The 19,658-nt window shown below is 40.0% G+C and overlaps 1 protein-coding gene across 1 annotated transcript in view; it reads left to right on the forward strand.

Annotated features, from left to right (window-relative positions):
* Window positions 1-19,658, forward strand: part of KCNMA1 (potassium calcium-activated channel subfamily M alpha 1) — a 1,147,148-nt gene that overhangs the window by 1,084,269 nt on the left and 43,221 nt on the right. The window contains exon 24 of the mRNA XM_007938677.2: window positions 4,435-4,565. Coding sequence (XP_007936868.1) covers window positions 4,435-4,565 — 131 coding nt within the window. The remainder of the gene's footprint in view (window positions 1-4,434; window positions 4,566-19,658) is intronic.

Genomic DNA, 19,658 nt, shown 5'->3' on the forward strand with positions numbered 1-19,658 from the left:
TCTGTTTCCAACAGTAGAAGAGGTGTCTTTTTCATGTTTAGAGAAGTTGGCTAAAAGCCTAGGTTTCTGGGATGCTCTTTTCAGGACCCTAGGGCCATAAGAGAACCAGGAAGCTCATGTGGTCCAGACCTCTGATTGGAAATTCATCCAAACTTCTCCGAAGAAACCTGCAGTAGCATTTCAAATGCATCCCTGCCAGGAATTTCTTTTTCTATCTCTTTGGAAGCTCTGTGTTGCCAGCTGACTAAGATATTTTGATTTGTGATGAGTGGAAGAACTTTTTAAAAGCCTACTGTACCCCAAATCTGAGGCAACAATTCAAGTATCCAGTTAATCTTGAATCTCCTAAATAATTGCATTCAGGATATCTAGTGTAATTCAATCTCCTGGTGCCTTTATTCCTTACTAGATTGCTTCTGTGTTCAGGAAACCTTCCATATGTGTTCATACCACCTTTTGTTTCTGCCCTCAGCCCTGTTTTTCTAGTTGTCATACCACTCTTGGCAACCACTGATGTTCTCTGTGTTTTATTGAGTATGCAAAGGCATCTGACTATGTGGACCATAACAAATTATAGATAACATTGTGAAAAATTGGAATCCAAGAACATGTAATTGTGCTCTTGTAGAACCTATATGTGGGAGCTCTGGTGGCGTAGTGCCTAAGGCACTTGACTGCTAACCAGAAGGCTGGCGGTTCAAACACACCAGCCACTCATTGGAAGGAAGATGGGGCAACTTCCTCGGAAACCCAAGGAGGGGTTGCTATGAGTCGGGTCGGATTCTATGGCACATAACAACAACAACAACAGAAGCTATATGTAGACCAAGAGGCAGCTGTTCAAACAGAGCAAGGGGACACTGCATAGTTTAAAATTAGGAAAGGTGTGCATCACAGTTGTATCCTTTCGCCATACTTAATTCAATCTGTATGCTGAACAAACAATCCAGGAAGCTGGACTGTATGAAGAAGATTGCAGCATCAGGATTGAAGGAAGAGTCATAAACAACCTGAAATATGCAGATGACACAATCTTACTTGCTGAAAGTGAAAAGGCCTTGGAGCACTTACTCTTGAAAATAAAGACTACACATCCTTCTGTATGGATTATACCTCTATCTAAAGAAAACAAAAAATCTTCACAACTAGACCAATAAGTAATATCATGATAAATGAAGAAAAGACTGAAGTTGTCAGAAATTTTGTTTTACTTGGATCCATAATCAACAGCCATGGTAGTAGCAGTCAGGAAATCAAATGATGTATTGGATTGGGCAAATCTGCCACAAAGACTCCTTTAAAATGTTAAAAGACAAAGATGTCACTTTGTGAAGTAAGGTGCACCTGACCTAAGCCATCTCAAACATATGCAAAGGTTTGACAATGAGTAATGAGAATTGAAGAAGAATTGGTACATTTGAATTATGTTGTTGCCAAAGAATGTTGAATATACTATGGACTACCGGAAGAATAGCAAATCTGTTTTGGAAGAAGTATAGGCAGAATGCTTATTATAAAAGTGAGGATGGCAAGACTTTGTCTCTTGTACTTTGGTCATGTTGTCAGAAGGGACCAGTCCCTGGGAAAATGACATCATGCTTGGTAAAATAGAGGTTCAGCAAAAAAGGAGAGGCCCCTCAATGAGAAGACTTGACACATTGGATGCAACAATGGGCTCAAGCATTGCAATAATTCTGAGGAGTATTTCATTCCATTTTACTTAAGGTTATTTTGAGTTGGAACTGACTCGCCAACACCTAAGAACCACCACAATAATGTTCTCTGACCACTTCACCTCTCTTCATATTCCACAAATATTAATCAACATGCTCTGAGATGTGTTCCAGATTATACCAGGTCAGACAAATACTTTTAAAAAAATCACAGAAGGTACCAAGGTTAAAGAAGTTTTGTAAACTGTGTAGTATGTTCTGATTTTCATCTACTTGGAGATGCTCAATTAATGTTAGCATATTAAAGGCTCATGGAAGTTCCACAAGACAAATTTTTTTCAAGTTGCTTAACCCTCCTGTTTCCCAATTATTTTGGGATGATTTCTTTTTCAATAGATTTTATTTTTCAGAGCAGTTTGAGATTTACAGATAAATTGTTCACAAAGTGTAGGGTTTCCATATACAGTCTCTTCCCCTGCATATTGTTTCTCCTATTATTAACATCTTGCATTCATGTATCACCTCCTTTTCATCTTCTCTTAGCATCCCGCTTAATGACTATTCTGTGAAATGGATTTTGGGAAACACTGGCTGCTAGATCCCTGAGACTGAGTGCCATAGAACAATACACAGGATTTTCACTGGGCCCTGGCCAGTGCCTTGGAGTTCTTTTCCAGTGACCCAAATCCCTAGCTCACTGAAAACCTAGAGTCAGCACTCTACTTGGAGCCACTTCCCCTCCAAATCTAGTTACAAGTCTAATACCAAGTCTAGTTAATAGACAGTGCTCTTGAAGGAATGCTGAGAATACATCATCAGTTGCTATTACAAATAATTAAAAAAATAAAATAAAATAACCCTCTGTATACTGTCCCAAATTTCCATTTTCTGACTCACAAGGCAAAAGACTAAACTCAATATGCCTTTGTGTAAATGGAGGGAGGTGAGGAAAAGGTATTACTTGATCCTGATAGAATCCCTGAGCAAGATCTTAAGTGCTTCTTGAGAGAGGCCAAAGGGAAGCTGAAGATTTTCACAATGTAGTGGGGTAGATAGAATATTTAATGTCAGAGGGCAATGATGATAGCAGCTAACATTTAGCAAGTGCATAAAACGATCCAGATGCTGGGCCCAGGTCACCAGACACTATCTCATATAAGCTTCCTAATAACCTCATGAGAACATTGCTGTTATTCCTGCCCATTTTCCAGATAGAGAAACTAAGATGTAGAATGATTAAATGCTTTGCCCAAGGGAGTTGGTGACAGAGTCTGGATTCAAAGCCCACTTGTCAGATTCTAAACTTCATACTCTCACCCACTTACCAATTACCCTTGAATCCACATGACTCATGGCAACAGGGCTCCACAGGACTTTCAGTGGCTTATTTTTCAGAAGTAGATTACCAGACCTTTCTTCCAAGGTACCTCTAGTTGAACTTGACCCACAACCTTTACATTAGCAGCTGAGTTCATTAAACATTTGCACCATTCATATGTACCATCCAATGTCCTTTAATTCACATGCTGCAGAGACAGTAGGAACCTGGATATTATTAACATTGGAAGCTCTGAGCAAAGATTTTCCCCATTAGAATATTCCTCTTGGTAAACAAGATGGCATCATTTAAAAGTAATTCTACGCCTAGACTTTGATCTTATTATCATTTATTCTGCCTCATACAGTAAAGAAATGTTTTTGTTTTTAAGTTACCCAAAAAGTAACTTTCAGAAAAAAATATTAAAGCAAACTCTAGGGAAGAGAATTAGCTGCTGGTACATTTAGAATCAGGGAAAGGACACCTCATCTGTTCTTTTCCTCAAAGCACAGTAATTATCTCAGAACTCACGAGTGCTCATTTCTTCCCCCCTCCATATACACCCCCTTCTACTACTTGCTCTGCAAATGATAATTTCTGAAACCAAGATGGGGATGGAAATTAATTTGTCATTTAATTTTTAATAAGTTAAAGACATCTCAGTAACACAACCAATCAGTCTGTGTGTGTGCATGTGTGCTAGAGGAGTCCTTGAGGAATCCTCCCATGGAAATGAAATGCAGCATCAAATACTGCAACTGCTTGAGGAGAATCCCATAAATGATTGAGCCATTTAGAAGGGGAAAGGAAAAGCTTGGGCATCCCTATGCAACTTGAGGAAGAGAGTCTTTGTGAGCAAGCAGCCAGTCAGTGAGCCATACCACCTGGGGTTTCCTTTGTATTAAGCAGAGCCTGTTAGACCCCAGGTCTGTCCCCAGAGCAGTCTATGGGTCATGCCTGAAGGTGAATTCCTTGCTTTTTGCCTTTGTGTGTGGTCCCAATCCATTGCTCTTGACTCTGGATAAGTTGCTTTCTTTGTGGCTAACCTTCCTGTCCCAGCATGGCTACGCATCATTGAAATATGTTTATCTCTCAAAGGACTTGGCTACCAAAAAACGCTCCAGGGTGTTTTTCGGTCATGATTCCAAAACTGTACCAGAGGACTGACCACAGTGCCATCTGTTGGCGCTTTGCAGTGTGCCATGGACTGAGCTTGATTGAACTCATTGCTCTCCAGGCCCTAGAAGCTGAATTAAAGAATCACATAGGAGCCGTCCATTGAGTTCACTGACCTAACCCCAAGACCCATCTATAGCTTCTCCCATGTTTTTTATTTTCTTTTCCAGTGACCCCAGTGTTTCTAAACCAGTAGCCTGGTCTCTCTTTGGTTTTGCTGCCTGAGTGTGATCTTTGGAGCTAATTCTTATTTTATCCTTTTTCTAGTGAATGACACTAATGTTCAGTTTTTGGACCAAGATGATGATGATGACCCCGACACAGAACTGTACCTCACGCAGCCATTTGCATGTGGAACAGCATTTGCCGTCAGCGTCCTGGACTCCCTCATGAGTGCGGTGAGTCATCCCACTCCTTTCCTAACTACTCAGTGTTTCAGGAATGATTGCATGGAATACCTCCAAGGATAGAGGCACTATACCCTTGATTGAGCTACAAACAAACAAAAAAAACCAGTTGCCGTTGAGGAAATGTCAACTCATGGTGGCCCCATGTGTGTCGGAGTACAATTTTGCTCCCTATGGTTTTCTTTTTTTCTTATTTTTAAAACAAGTTATTAAATTTAATTGGCTTTTCTTTATTGTGGTGAAAATATACACAACAAAACATTTACCAGGTCAACATTTTTTGCGTGTATAACACAGTGACATTGATTACATTCTTCATGTTATACCACCATTATTGCTATTCTTTTCCAATTATTTTACCACATTAACATAAAATCACTGCCCCTTAAGCAGAAACTCCTCTTGCCCTTTCCTTTCATACCTGGTAACTCCCAGTAATCTTTGGTTTCTCTATATTTGCTTATGTCATGTAGGTGATATCATATAATGTTTGTCCTTTTGTGACTGATTTATTTCACTCAGCGTAATATTTTCCATGTTCATCCATGTTGTGCCATATATCAAAACTTCATTTCTCTTTATGAATAAGTTATAATTCACTGTATGAATGTACTACATTTTTGTTTATCCATTCAACTGTTGATAGCCGTTTTGATTGCTTCCACCTTTTGGCTACGGTAAAAAGTGCCACAGTGAGCATAGGTGTTGAGATTGCTGCATTTCTGCTTTCATTTCTTCTAGGTACATACCTAAATTGCTATGGCTGGGCTGTATGGTAGTTCTATGTACAACTTTTTGAGGAAACACCAGACTTTTTCAGGCTGCCTGCACCATTTTACATTCCCACCAATAATAGATGAGGGTTCCAGTTTCTCCATATTTTGACCAACATCTATTGTTTTCTGTTATGTTTGTTTTTTAATTGTCATTCGAATAGGTTTTTTTTTTTTTTAGAATAGGAGGAAGGTGGTATCTCATTATGGTTTTAATTTGCTTCTGCCTAATGACTAATGAAGGAGCTCTGGTAGCATAGTGCCTAAGGCACTTGACTGCTAACCAAAAGGCTGGCAGTTCAAACCCACCAACCACTCCTCAGAAGGAAGGGTGGGCAATCTACTTCCATAGTGATACTGCCTCAGCAACTGAAGGAGGGGTCGCTATGTATTGGGGCCAACTCAATGGCACATAACAACAATAACAACAGTGGCTGACATTGAGCATCTTTTTTATGTGCTTGCTAGCTAGTTGAATAGCCTCTTTGGTGAAATGTCTGGTCAAGCCCTCTGCTCATTTTTCTTTTTTTAATTGGATTGTCTTTTCTGTTGTTAAGTTGTAGACGTTTTATCAGATATATGGAAAATTTTCTCCTACTTTATAGTTGCCTTTTCCCTTTGTTGATACATTCTTTGGTGAAAAAAAGTATTTAATTTTTATGACGTCCCATTTATTTATTTTGTCTGTTTTTGCTCAAACTTTTGTTGTTATATCTGATCATCCATTATTGAAAACTGGATCCCACAACCATACATACCCCTTATATTTTCTTCTTGGAATTTTATAAGTCTTAGTTTTCATATTTAGGTCCTTGATTCATTTTGAATTGCTTTTTGAGTATGATAATGATATGAGGTGTAAATCTTAATTATTTTTTCTGTGTGTAGAGATCCAATCTTCCTGGCAGCATGTGTTGAAAAGACTTTTCCTTCTCTATTAAATGGACTTGATGCCCTTGTCAAAAAATCAGTTGACTCTAGATGTACGGACTTATTTCTGGGCTCTTAAGTCTATTCTGTCAGTCTATATGTCAGTTGTTATATCTGTACCCCCCCCCAAAAAAAAAAAAATGCCATCAAGACAATTCTAACTCATAGCAGCCCTATGGACAGAATAGAACAACCCCATAGGGTTTCCAAGGCTTCAGATCTTTACACAAGCACACTGCCACTTTCTCCTGAAGAGCAGCTGGTAGCTCTCAGTTAGCAGCTGTGGTAGTTAAGGTTATGTGTCAACTTGGCTGGGCCTGGTTTTGAGTGGCTGGGCAGCTATATGTAGTTATTCCCCCGTGATGAGACTGATAATCAACTCCATGGTGGAATCTACTGTGAGCAGCTGCCTTGGGGATGTAATGTGCTTCTGGTATATAGGATGATGCTTTGAGAAAGACCTTGAGATTCTTGGCACATTTCGATCCTGGCTGAGTCATCAGTGAGTGCCTTGCCATGTTGTCTGCTAATCTTGGGACCATCTCTGGACTTGAAGTAGTGGCCTGCCCTGTTGCTTGGTAATCTTGGAACTGTGTCATTTTACTTGTGGACCTTGGGTTTGTCAGCCTCAGCAGCCAGCAGCTGCCTGAGTTAAGAGAAGCCTCCAGCTCCAGTGGGCCAGGAGCAAGAGGCAGAGCTGAAGCCCAAGGTTGAGGGGCCTTCACCCAGCCCCTAGAACTGGCACTTTGAACTTAGACTTCTAGCCTCCTAAACTGTAGGAGGATAAATCACCATGTGTTAAACTCATCCACTTGGAGTATTTTCTGTTAGAGCAGCAGAGGAGAACCAAAACAGGAGCTGAGCTCTTAACCACTGCACCACCAAACCGTGTCAATTATTGTGGCTTCATAGTATGTTTTGAAATCAGGAAGTATGAACCCTCCTACTTTATTTTCTCCAAAGTTGCTTTAGCTATTTGGAGTCCTTTGCCCTTCCATATAAATTCGAGGCTTGGATTTTCCATTTCTGTAGAGAAGGCTGTTGGAATTTTGATGGAAATTACATTGAATTTATAGATTGTGTAGTGTTGATATCATAACTATATTATGCCTTGTAATCTGTAGACACAAAGCCCTTCCATATATTTAGGTCTTCTTTATTTTCTTTTATAGTTCTTTTTTTCATAGTTTTCTGTGTACATGTCTTTTACCTTCTTGGTTAAATTTATTCCTAGGCACTTTATTCTTTTAGATGTAATTTTAAATGGTAATATTTCCATAATTTTCTTTTGTAATGTTTCCATAATTTTCTTTTCCTCTTGCTCATTGTTACTGTATTTAGATACCTGAGTGATTTTTGAATGGTGACCTAGTACCCTGCCACTTTGCTGAATTTATTCTAATTGATTTCTTGTGGGTTTTTTTGTGGTTTTCTATGTGCAAGATCATGTCATCCACAGAGTGGAATTGTTTTATTTATAGGGTTTTCAATGGCTGGTTTTTTGGAAGAATTTACTTGTCAGGCCTTTCTTTTGAGGCACCTCTGGATGAACTCAAACCTGCAACCTTTTATTTGACAGCTGAGCAATTTAACTGTTTGTAGCACTGTAGGAATACACTATAGCAAAGAGCAAAACAACCCAGCCCCTATTGTCATGAAGCTTGTAGTCAAGAAGGAACACAGAAATTAATCAAATTATCACACAAACATTTGAGTATATATTTTTAGAAGTACAAGGAGGGCCATGAGAGCTTAAGTGAATACAGAAATTAATCAAATTATCACACAAACATTTGATTATATATTTTTAGAAGTACAAGGAGGGCCATGAGAGCTTAAGTGAGTACCTGGTCTTGGGGTTCAGAGAAATGTTCCCCGAGGAAATAATGTGTGTACTAATGTGTACTAATATCTGAGTGATAGATGAGGATGATTTTGTTGGTAAGAGTATTCCTTAAAGAATGACAAACCTGTTGCTACTGAATCAATTCTGTGTGTTAGAGTAGACCCATGCTCAGTGGGGTTTTCTTGGCTGTTATCTTTATGGAAGCAGGTTACCAGGCCTTTCTTCTGTGATTCTGCTAGTGGTTTCCAATCTCTAATAGCATAGTGCCTAAGGCACTTGACTGCTAACCAGAAGGCTGGTGGTTCAAACCCACCAGCCACTCCTCAGAAGGAAGGTTGGGCAATCTACTTCCATAGTGATACTGCTTCGGAAGCCCAAGAAGAGGTTTCTATCCATCGTGACAGCACATAACAACAACAACCTTTAGGTTAGCAGCTGAACACAAACTGCTTGCACTGCCCAGGGCCCCTTTCAAAGAAGTATAGCAGATGGAAAAAAGCCTTGCGGTAGGAGGAAACCCAACACTTTCAAGGAAGGAAAGAAAGCCAGCATAGCTGGACCACAAAGAGAAAGGGAATAAGAGGCACTAGTTAAGGTGGAATTCTCAGGACATTGGAAACTTTTCATGGCTTTAGCCTTTATCTTAAGAGCAGTGAGGCGGCATTGAGAAATTTAAGTTAGAGTGATATGACCAGGTATATGTTCTAGAACTATTGCCTTGGCTGATGTGTAGAGATGGATAGAGAGGCAAGCTGACAGCAGGAAATCTGATTAAGAAGGCATATGGTTTGGACTAGGATAGAGCTGGTAGAGGTAGAAAGAGGTAGAAGATCTTTGTAGATAAAATGGATAGGACTTAGTAAGAGATTGAGTATGTGCTTAAGGTGAAGAGGACAAACTATCGAGGGTGGTTCTGCAGTTTCTGTTGCTGGAAATGAGCCAGTCACTGAGAACCACAACCTTGGGCGAAGAGGAGGTGGGAGGGCAGCATTGGCTGGTTCTCTGGTGCAGCAAGTACCAGGTGGTAGCAAAGAGAGGAGGATGGAGCTAGGCAAAGGATGAACAGCACCTTTGGTTTGTTTTGTAACTTTATATGCATCAATTATTCGAGACATTTGCTTTCTCCCTTGAAATCCAAAACTAATAAAAATTAAAAATATGTGTATAGTAATTGCCAGCTTACTGGAACTATCTCTAACTGCAAAAAGGAGACATTAGAATTGGTCATAACCTGGGTGTTGTGAAGTGTTTCCCCCTGAGTATCTTTATTTATTATATAGAAGAGTCTCTTTATTTTGGAGTCCTCAAATTAACAATTTGTGAAAATGCAGACATAGGCTGGATAAAAACTGACCTATGGAGAATCCATGAAAAAGAGTTTTATTGAGCATATTAAAACCATAAACATAGCTCAGAGAGTTTTTATACACATACATTTCTTAAAGTGCTTAAAGGAGGTTATTCTCCAGAACATGTTGAATACATGTTGAATAACTGCTATTCTAATTATGCATTATTCTCATCTATTCGTTAAAGGTAATCCTAGAAGGACCCCTGTTTGAGGAAAGAAAAAACATAAAGCTTTTTAAGACTCATTTAGGTTATTCTGTATTCCTGAATGTGGTCCAACAGCAAGTACATTTTAGTTAAAAATCAGGTTTATGGATTTAAAAATAATTATGATACAACATTCATCTGAATTAAGGTTGCTTGGGCTTTATGCCTTGCCATTGCTTTGCAAACCAAGAAGGAGATTAAATGGTCCCTAGAGAACATCTCTCTTCCTGGGGTTCATGACCTTTCTGATGGCCTGACAGTCCCAAACGTTGGCAGTGGAGCATCGAACTATTCCACCTGCTGGTGATGTTTGGGCTCAGTGTAGGCAGACTCCTTGAGTGCACCAGAATGAATGACAGAAGCTATGCTATGTGCCCATTATAGCACCATATTCTCCATAACAGACCCCATATTCTCCAACTCTAGTTTCAAACACATTTTTTTTTTAACTGATATGGATGAAAGTTTACAGAGCAAATTGGTTCCAGTCAACAATCCATACACATCCTGTTTTGTGACATTTACTGCAATCCCTACACTGTAACAGCATTCTTCCCACTTCCTCCCTGCCCTTTGTCCTTCCTTCCCATCCTCTCCTACTTTCCCGGCTTTATCCCTGGGCAAATTCTGTCCTCTTGATCACATATACTTGATTGTTCTAATGAGTGCATACCCTCCTGGTTACTGTTCGGCATATAGGTCTGTCTATACTTTGGCTGAAAGTTAAGTCACAGGGGTTAAGTTCAGTTCCTAGTTTGAAAAGACAAACAGATTTTTGTAATTCATCTCTTTAGAAATTTCATTTTACTTCTGATCCTAATGAGAGAGATTTTAGAAGACTGGTCTAAGAAATTATTAAAATATTTACAGTAGATTTTTTCAGAACCATGAAATACTCTTATTTTTTTAAATCTAAATTTATAAACTCGCTTATTGTTCCTACATATCAGACATTTAGCATATTCCAAGCAAGACCAGTTACATAATTTGCAAGGGCTTTTATTCATAAATTAGGAAGAATTGAAAAAATACTGATACCAAGGCATTGAACCTTCTAAATAGTTTGCATGCCCTGAACCCAATCTTGATTCCAAGATTTGAACCTAGTTTTGAGCACCAAAGAACTCCACCTGTACACAGCAAAACTGGAAGCACAGGGTGGCCGTGTGAATGTTGATGAATGTTGCATGGTAGTGGAGGCATATCTGGATTTGAGTTGCCTAGCTGTCTGTCTAGAGCATCATTGGAGAGTTAGCTGTAGGAAGTTCAGATGAGATATCAAGGTGAATTGTTTTGAAATAAAGAAGAACCACACCCAATTTCCTTTGAAATGCAAATGGAAATGTTTTAGGGGGAGGGTAGCTAAGGCATGCATGGAGGGATACAAAGCTGAGAGTAGCATTTCTTCTGAATTCTTGCCTGAAAAAAAAAAGGGGGGGTGCCAGGAATCTAGAAATGGTCATTGTAATGATCATTGCTGGCTTCAATTATTGAAGGGCCAGAACTATGGGAGGCACTTCGACCACAATGTCTGATCTTTTGGAAGACAATGTGAATACATCTGCTGTAAGGGTTAGAGCAAAAGGTGTATTTAATTGACCTATGAATTGTGACGTTGCAATCATTAATCAAAATGCTGATCTGATTAGTCTAGGCTTTGTGGTCATTGTCTCAGATGAACAAGTTCCATACGGAGGTGTTGAATTGGGTCTGGCTCAACAAACAACTGGACCTTTTCATAACATGTCAACTGTGATTCCTTTACAATGCAGCCCCAACACTAATTTATGAAACACTAATTTATGATAAGGAGCTCTGGTAGCATAGTGCCTAAGGCACTTGACTGCTAACCAGAAGGCTGGCGGTTCAAACCCACCAGCCACTCCTCGGAAGGAAGGTTGGACATTCCTACTTCCGTAGTGAGTTGGACATTCCTACTTCCGTAGTGATACTGCCTCGGAAACCCAAGGAGGGGTCGCTATGAGTCGGGGCCGACTCGATGGCAAATAACAACAACAACAACAATTTATGATAAAGTTGGAGATTAGTCAAGCACTTAGGACATAAGTTAAAAAAAGTCAGTTTCCATGAAGTCAGCTCTGACTCACAGAGACCCCACGTCTACCAAAGTACCATTATGCTCCACAGGGTTTTCAGTGGGTGGCTTTTTGGAACTAGATTACTAGGCCTTTCTTCTGAGGTACACTTGAACCTCCAACCTTTTAGCTAGCAGCTGAATGCATTAGTCATTCACACCACTCAGGGACTCCAAGGAGGTACGTAGGAGAAACTAAAAGGTGTATAACATGAGTATCAACTGAGAAAATAACATTCCTCCAAACAGCAGGAGTCAGAGGTAAGCTTCCATCTCAGGCAGCTGCTTACAAGCAACATCATAACATCTGCACGCAAATCTCTTTAGCTGTCGGTGATCTCCTTTTTCTAGCACTACTCCCAAAATTGCCATTTAATCATGTGTCTAAACATTCACTGAATATTGTCCTTCATAACTCAACTCCTGCTGCTTACTGCTTCATTTGTTAAAAGTATAATGTTTGATTCATCACAAGCATTCCTGAAATAGATAGGGATGTTACAGACATGGCCTCATGGCTTTATTCTGCAATAGCAGAAACTCATGACGAGAAGGAATAATTATGCTTAGTATAAACTGCTGAAAAGATCACAACTTAGAAATGGATTTTTTAGAATGATACCAGCTTGCTGCTTATAAAAAAAGATGAAAGGAAGATTCTATATTTGGAGCTGAAACTAGCACATTGAGTATTCAGATTTTTTTCCACCCCTACCCTCATCTCCAATTTAAGTTCTACTTGGACTCTGGAAAGGAGGGAAGGCATGAATTCAGCAGCTGGACTACTTGAATGATGCAGTTATTATCATGTGGCTCTGACCTCTCTGTCTCCGTTTCTTCATCATTAACATGAGGATAATAATAGTATATTCCTCATAGGATTGTTCAGATCATTAAATGAGTTAAGGTTTGTAAAAATAATTTGTGCAGTGTTTAGCACATAACAAACTTTGTATGTATGTATTGTTATCATTATCATTAATTAGTCAATGATTTATAGAGAACTTACTATGTGCCAGGCACTATTCTTGATGCTGTGGATTCAGCAGTCAAGAAGAGAGACAAACACATTGCCACCATGTTCCTTAAATGTTCATTTCATTCTACTGGCCTAAGAGGAGTGACTATGAATACATGAGTGAATAAGAAAAATCTCAGATAAGGATCATTAATTTGATGAAAGTTAAATAGGATGATTATATAAAGTTTGAGTGAGGGAGGAGACCTGTTTAGCCAGAGTGGTCAAAGAAAGATGAAAGCTGAAGCTGAGAGATCAGAAGGAGAGAGACACATGAAAATGTGAGATTAAGCTGGGACAGATTTCCTAGGCAGAGGCATCAGTAAGGGCAAAGGCCAACAAATGGTGACAATATGAGTTTGGTTTGTCTGAGGTAGTCCTTGGAGGCCATAGTGGTTGAAATGCAGTAGAAATGGGAGAGGAACGTGCAGGGTGCAATCAGGCAAGGCCATCAGTCACAATAGGAGGATTCTGAATACAAAAGTCCACATTCAGTCAAGTTCTAAGTCTGGGGTTGGACACTTTAGATTTGATTAGAAGGTACACCTTCTTTTGAGTACTACCAGTATCCTCATGATGCCATTCTTTTCTGTGTGTTTGGGGGCTGGGAGGACAAATCTGCCATTGGCCATACTATGAGGATTCTGAGTACAAAAGCCCACGTGCAGTCAAATTCTAAGTCTGGGGTTGGACACTTTAGACTTGGTTAGAGGATATACTTTCTTTTGAATACCACCGGTATCCTATTGATGCCAATGTTTTCCATGAGTGCAGGCCAGGAAGACAAAGCCATCAGTGAATTAATTTCTGAAGTATAAAAACCAGTTGCAATTTAGTTGGTTCTGAATCATTAGTAGCAGAACACTTAACCATTTGTGCCACTCAGCATAAAGCCCAATTATTTTTCTGTCCAATACCCTATCCCAGTATACTCATTTTAAGAAAAGAAAAGAAATAACACAATATGTTAGTGTGAGTCCTTGGCCTGATATCTTGTCTGTCTCTAATGAATGATCACAAAAGTCCCAAAATGCAATTTGCAGGCTACATCTACCCCACAGATAATTCTTTTGAAAAAGCAGGAAAATAATTCTTAAGACCATATGCAATGACAAAGGTCTAGTTGTGTTATATAACAACCCAAACCAAATGCCCTGCCATCAAGTAGGATCCGACTCAGCGACACTTCCTTGGGTTTCCGAGGCAGTATCACTACGGAAGTAGATTGCCCAACCTTCCTTCCGAGGAGTAGCTGGTGGGTTTGAAACTCCAACCTTCTGGAGATATATATATATATATATATATATATATATATATATATATATATATCTCCTTAAGAGGTGCTAACGGTTAACAAACTTGGCTGCTAAATGAATGGTTGGCAGTTTGAGTCCACCCAGAGAGTCCTCAGAAGAAAAGTCCAGTAATTAACTTCCAAAAACTTAGCTACTGAAAATCCTATGGAGCACAGTTGTACCCTGACACATATAGGGTAGCACCATGAGTTGGACTTGACAACAACTTCTTTTTTATGTGTATGTACGTATATGCTAATGTATGTGTGAGTATACACACACCACACACAAAAACACACATCTTATAGTGATAAGATCTAAGTGGGAAGATGTATGAAGGGTACCCAGAAGCAATGTTTCTATATTCTCATCTCCAACATCAGACAGCTGGCCCAAATCACAAGGGTGTCAGAAACAGCTGAACTTATCTCAGTAAGTCCAGAAAATGGAACATCTGGGAAAGTTGGACCCATGCAATTTACTCTCTGAACTCACTTTCATGAAGAGATCAACTCCTCAAGTATGTTACCCAAGTTTCCTGTCAGCCCAAGCTAGTCTCATGCCTTGTGATTTTAGCTACATGAAAAAAATCATTCTTCAAAGAGATTTTCTGTTTCTTAGCCTTGCCTCTTACACTCCTTCAAAGACCTCCATTTCAGTGGCTCACAAGGAGATGGAATGTCCATAGGCCCTTCCAAGGCAGACAAGCCATCCCTGGTGTCCAAGGGGCCAACGGTGGTGTGGTCAGCTGGCCTTGGGGTACCCCTCCACTGATACCTCATGCCAGGCCAGCTCCGGATAGGGGGGAATAATTAAATAGTTCTCATCCCTCACGCAAGAAAAATATTAAAAATAAAAAGCTATACCATGAAAACTAGCAAATATGAAAAATGGCAGCTGTGACATGGAAAATGACAATTTTAGAGCAATTATAAACGAAAGGCAAAGTGCCATTAAAGTTAAAGCAATGTTATTAAAAGATGTGTTAATTTTCAGTTAAATTTTCTATAAAAGACCAATTAGTTTAAAAGGCTTGACAGCATTAACTGTGAAACATAAGCTCTGGTAATTATGCTTTAAAAAAATAAAAAAGAGGAAGATGCTTGAGCACGTTGGAGAACAGCCTCCCAGCAATCATGCTGAGGAGCTGCCTCTGAGTGGGCTGGGTGGCGCTGTGGGCCCAGGTTTCCTGGTTGGAATCAGTCAGTCCTTTCCCAGCTTTCATAGCTTCTTAGATGTCTAGTCCTGGGTCTATTGACAGAATCTGAGAATCATCAAACTGCAGGGCCAAGGAAGCCACATGGTGATCTGGGTGAACTCTGATATTAGAGATGAGAACACTAGTACACAGGGAGAAGGGACTTTTTTGAATTGGTTACATTGCTAGTTGGTTGTTCTTTTTAGAAAACTACTACTTACTGCCACCACTCATCTGTCAGTTTTGTCAGACTATTGTTGCTTGATTGCTATGATACTGGAAGGTATGCAAATAACAGCAGAGTTACCCAGGGCAGACAGGTTTCAGTGGAGCTTCCAGGCTAAGACAGACTAGAAAAAAAGATCTTCTTCCCAAAATTGGTGTGTTATTATTAGGTGCTGTAGAGTAACTTCTGAGTCATAGCAACAGTATGTACAACATGATGAAACACTGCCATCCATTATGGTCCTGTGCCATCCTCTCACAATTATTGCTGTGTTTGACCCCACTGTCGCAGCCACTATGTCAATCCATCCTGTGGAGGGTTTTCCTCGTTTTCACTGACTCTGCTGTACCAAGCATAATATCCTTGGATTCACAGTTAATGCCCATGGAAGCAGAAGTCAAGAAATCAAACAACATTATTCAAAAATAAGCCAATGAAAACCTTGTAGACCATAACAGAATGACCGCAACAGTGTCTGAAGATGAGCCCCCTAGGTCGGAAGGCTTTACTCAATAGCTGCAACAATGGACTCAAATATATGAAGGTAATACAGGACCGTACGACATTGTTATACATTAAGGTCACCACGAGTCAGAGCACACTCCATGGCAATTAACAACACCATGTATTGAGCATCAGTTGTATGTCATCAGAAGTTACACAATTATCTTATTTAACACTCCTCTATAAACTTTTTTTTTTTTCCCCCCTTAAATCACCATTACACAGACAGGAAATCTAATAGAATCATAGACAACTTTGGTATTGTCATACCTATGACTCGAAAAATCAGGGATTTAAAACCATGCCACCTGGGTTCTGAAGTCTGTACGCATAACCAGGGGTACACATTGCTCTGCTCAGAAGAAAGAATTCCCTGACTAGGATTGGAAACCCACCTGAACCTGTGAATGAGAAGAGGGACTTCAAGTCCTTAGACTGCATCTCAGTGCCACAGAGTTGATTCTAACTCATAGCTACCCTATAGGACATAGTAGAACTGCCCCATAGGGTTTCTAAAGGCATACATCTTACAGAAGCAGATTGCTTCATCTTTTTCCCATGGAGTAACTGGTGAGTTTGAACTGCTGGCCTTTTGGTTAGTAGCTGAATTATTTCAACACTGCGACACCAGAGCTCCTTTTAGGTCTCTTGATTCTAGGCTCTGAATAGGACCCTCACTCAGATCTCTTCTGTTTCCCAAAGCCCATGTAGAAGGCTTCTGCCTTAAGTATCATTAGAGACTAGTCCTGTAAGGGTTGGAGGTTCTTCGCAAGAGTCCCTTACAAGGCTGTTTTTAGCATAGATTTTATGAACACAGGTCATGGGAAGGCATGGAAAAGACTAGCAATGCAAAAGACTAGGAGACAACAGATAACATCTATTTTTCTTCAATTCTAGCATTTCTTTAAACCCAGAAAAGAATTAGCCTTCTAGATCCGGTGAGCTGTGGAGACATTTATACAAGCTGGCATATCCTCAGCAGGAAAATCTTGATTAACTGCCATCTGAAGTCCTAGCACATGGTTTGGCCCATGATGTTGAAACAGCCACCTTCTATATAGAAAGGGCTGCATTGGTGCTTAATTGCAGATGGCTGTATGTTCTGGGAGGGGGTCCCTGGGTGGTACGTGTAGTTAAACTGCTCAGCTGCTAACAGAAAGGTTGGCAGTTGGAGTCCACCCAGAGGGCCTGGGAAGAAAAGGCTGGTGATCTACTTCCAAAATATGAGTCATTGAAAACCCTATGGAGCAGAGTTCTACTCTGACAAATGTGGGGTCACTAGAGTTGGAGTAGACTCAGTGTTAGCTGTTTTCTTTCTTTCTTTTTTTTTTTTTGTATGTGCTGTGAAGTGATCCTCCTCACCACAGGAAGAGATACATGCCCTCCAACATGACCAACTTACCAACATTTTTTGGAGAAAGCATCATGTTTCAACTAGATTATTGAGATCACAAAGAGATCTAGATACATACTCAGAACACATCCATAAACAGTGTTCAGAATACCTCTGAATCTGAATGTCAAGGGCATCAAAATAGGAACAGAACTGTTCTGGTGACAGAAATATATAATCATCCTCCGTGAAAGCTGATTCGGCTAGCCACGTCACTGCTCCTTGATGCCTGCGTGTGGCAAGGAGAGCTATCAGGAGAGCTATCTGGTCTTGCAATGCTGATCCAGGGGGTAGAGCGGGTTGTGTTTGGAGACATAAGCAGCGTTTGTTTAGACATCTATGAAACCCTGTGATTCACTCCGAAATTGTACCTGTTAATAGACAATTTTGAAATTGAAACACACTTTTAAATGAATGGCACACCATGCCAATCCAAACCAAGGCTTAGGGCTTAGTAGCTGTTCAATAATGTTAGTGATGGATGGATCAAAATGATTATGCTGTTTCATTGTAACTTACTTCAGCATAGAAGGAGAAACATGTTAAGGTCAAATCATTAGGAAAAATAATCCTTCATGTTGACAATCTAGATTTATCACTGCAGTGACTTGTTTTGTTTGTTGTTTTAAAGTTTGGCTTTTTTTTTTATCAGAAAATTTCATTATTATAAATTTAGAAATCATAGGAATATATTAAAAAGAACTTTAAAGGACTTATGTTCCCAATGCTCAAAAGATAAATAGTTAGTTTTTGGTATATGTCCTTCTAGATAGGTAAATATAAAGCTATATAGTTTGATATCTTGGTTCTTTCTTTCTTTTTCAATTAATATTTTATCCAGAGAATTTTCCCATATTATATTCTTGGGTGTCATGGTTTTTAAAGCCTTTATAGGATTTCATAAGACTCTATCCTACAGATGTACCATAATTTGTATATCCATTATTCTATTGTTGAACATTAAGAAAGTTTACAGAGCAAATTCACTTGCCTTACAGCAGTTCACACACACGTTGTCCATGCCATTGACTAAATTTACCCCAATGCAATAGCTTCCCTCCCACTTCCTCCCGATAGTTACCTCTTCCCTGTGTCCATCCCTTCATGCACTCCTGCCCCCTGAACTGTCTCCCTGTACATAAACAGCCCCTCTTTCTCCCATGATTGTTCTCACCAAGGAGTGTATCTACCTCAGGTACATGTTCAACTCATATGCCTGTCTTTTGTTTGGCTGGAAGCCACAGGTGTGAGTTCAATTCCAGACCTGAAGGGCAGCTAGGGACCGTAGTCTCAGTGGGTCTACCAGGATCTATCAGACCAATCAACCTGGGCCCCCCTCTTCCCCCCCCCAAATGATTTTGAGTTTTTTTCCACATTGTTCTCCCTCCCTATCCAGGATCTTCTCCATAGATCCCCTCTGAGTGTTTGACAGTGGTAGCCAAGCACCATCTAGTTCTTTTGGTCTCATAGTCATATAGGCTGAGGATCTCATGGTGTACTGGTCATGAGGACTAATTGTTTCCATGAATCTTTAGTTTTCTTCATTCTTCTTTGCTCTGGACAAGGAGATACCCGTTCTTGCATCTAGATGGCTGCTTGTAAGCTTTTAAGATCCCAGTCACTACTCGCCAAAGTAGGAGGTAGGACAACGTTTTGGGTAGTATGTTATGTCAATTGAGCTTGATGTCCCCTGAGACTATGGTCCGAAGCCCACAGGTTCAACTATTCAGTCCCTCTGGGCAGCTGGCTGTGACCAAGAAGTGACTACAACCTTGTCCCTTGTCAGCTTTGCTATACCCCTGGGAATTCTTATAGAACTTACAAATACACTTGTAGAACCATTGTCTGCGAACCCTATACATGGTCTTGGGTATGCTCCCTGCTGCATAGACATACCTAATAGTTCAGCCTGCCCACCCATCTATCCATCTGTATACCCATGTTCGCCTTCACTGACAACACAGTACTATATGTGCAAAAGGGTTCATCTTTGTTGTCTGCACCTCCCATGTACCTCTCTATGTCTTCCTCTTCCTCAATGCCACCATGTTGATCACTCGGATTTGGTACATTGCCCTTCTCTTCACCCAAATCAATACTTATCTCTGTCTATCTAACAGTGTTCCCTCTCTCCCCTCCCATCCCTGGTAACCAACAAAGAAAATTTCCTTCCATATATAAACTGTTCCTTGACTTTTACAATAACATACTAATACAATATTTGTCCTTCTGTGATTCACTTATTTCAC

Source organism: Orycteropus afer, unplaced genomic scaffold (genome assembly GCF_000298275.1).
Source record: "Orycteropus afer afer isolate SDZICR_OR568_19922 unplaced genomic scaffold, OryAfe1.0 scaffold00052, whole genome shotgun sequence".
Classification (NCBI taxonomy): domain Eukaryota; kingdom Metazoa; phylum Chordata; class Mammalia; order Tubulidentata; family Orycteropodidae; genus Orycteropus; species Orycteropus afer.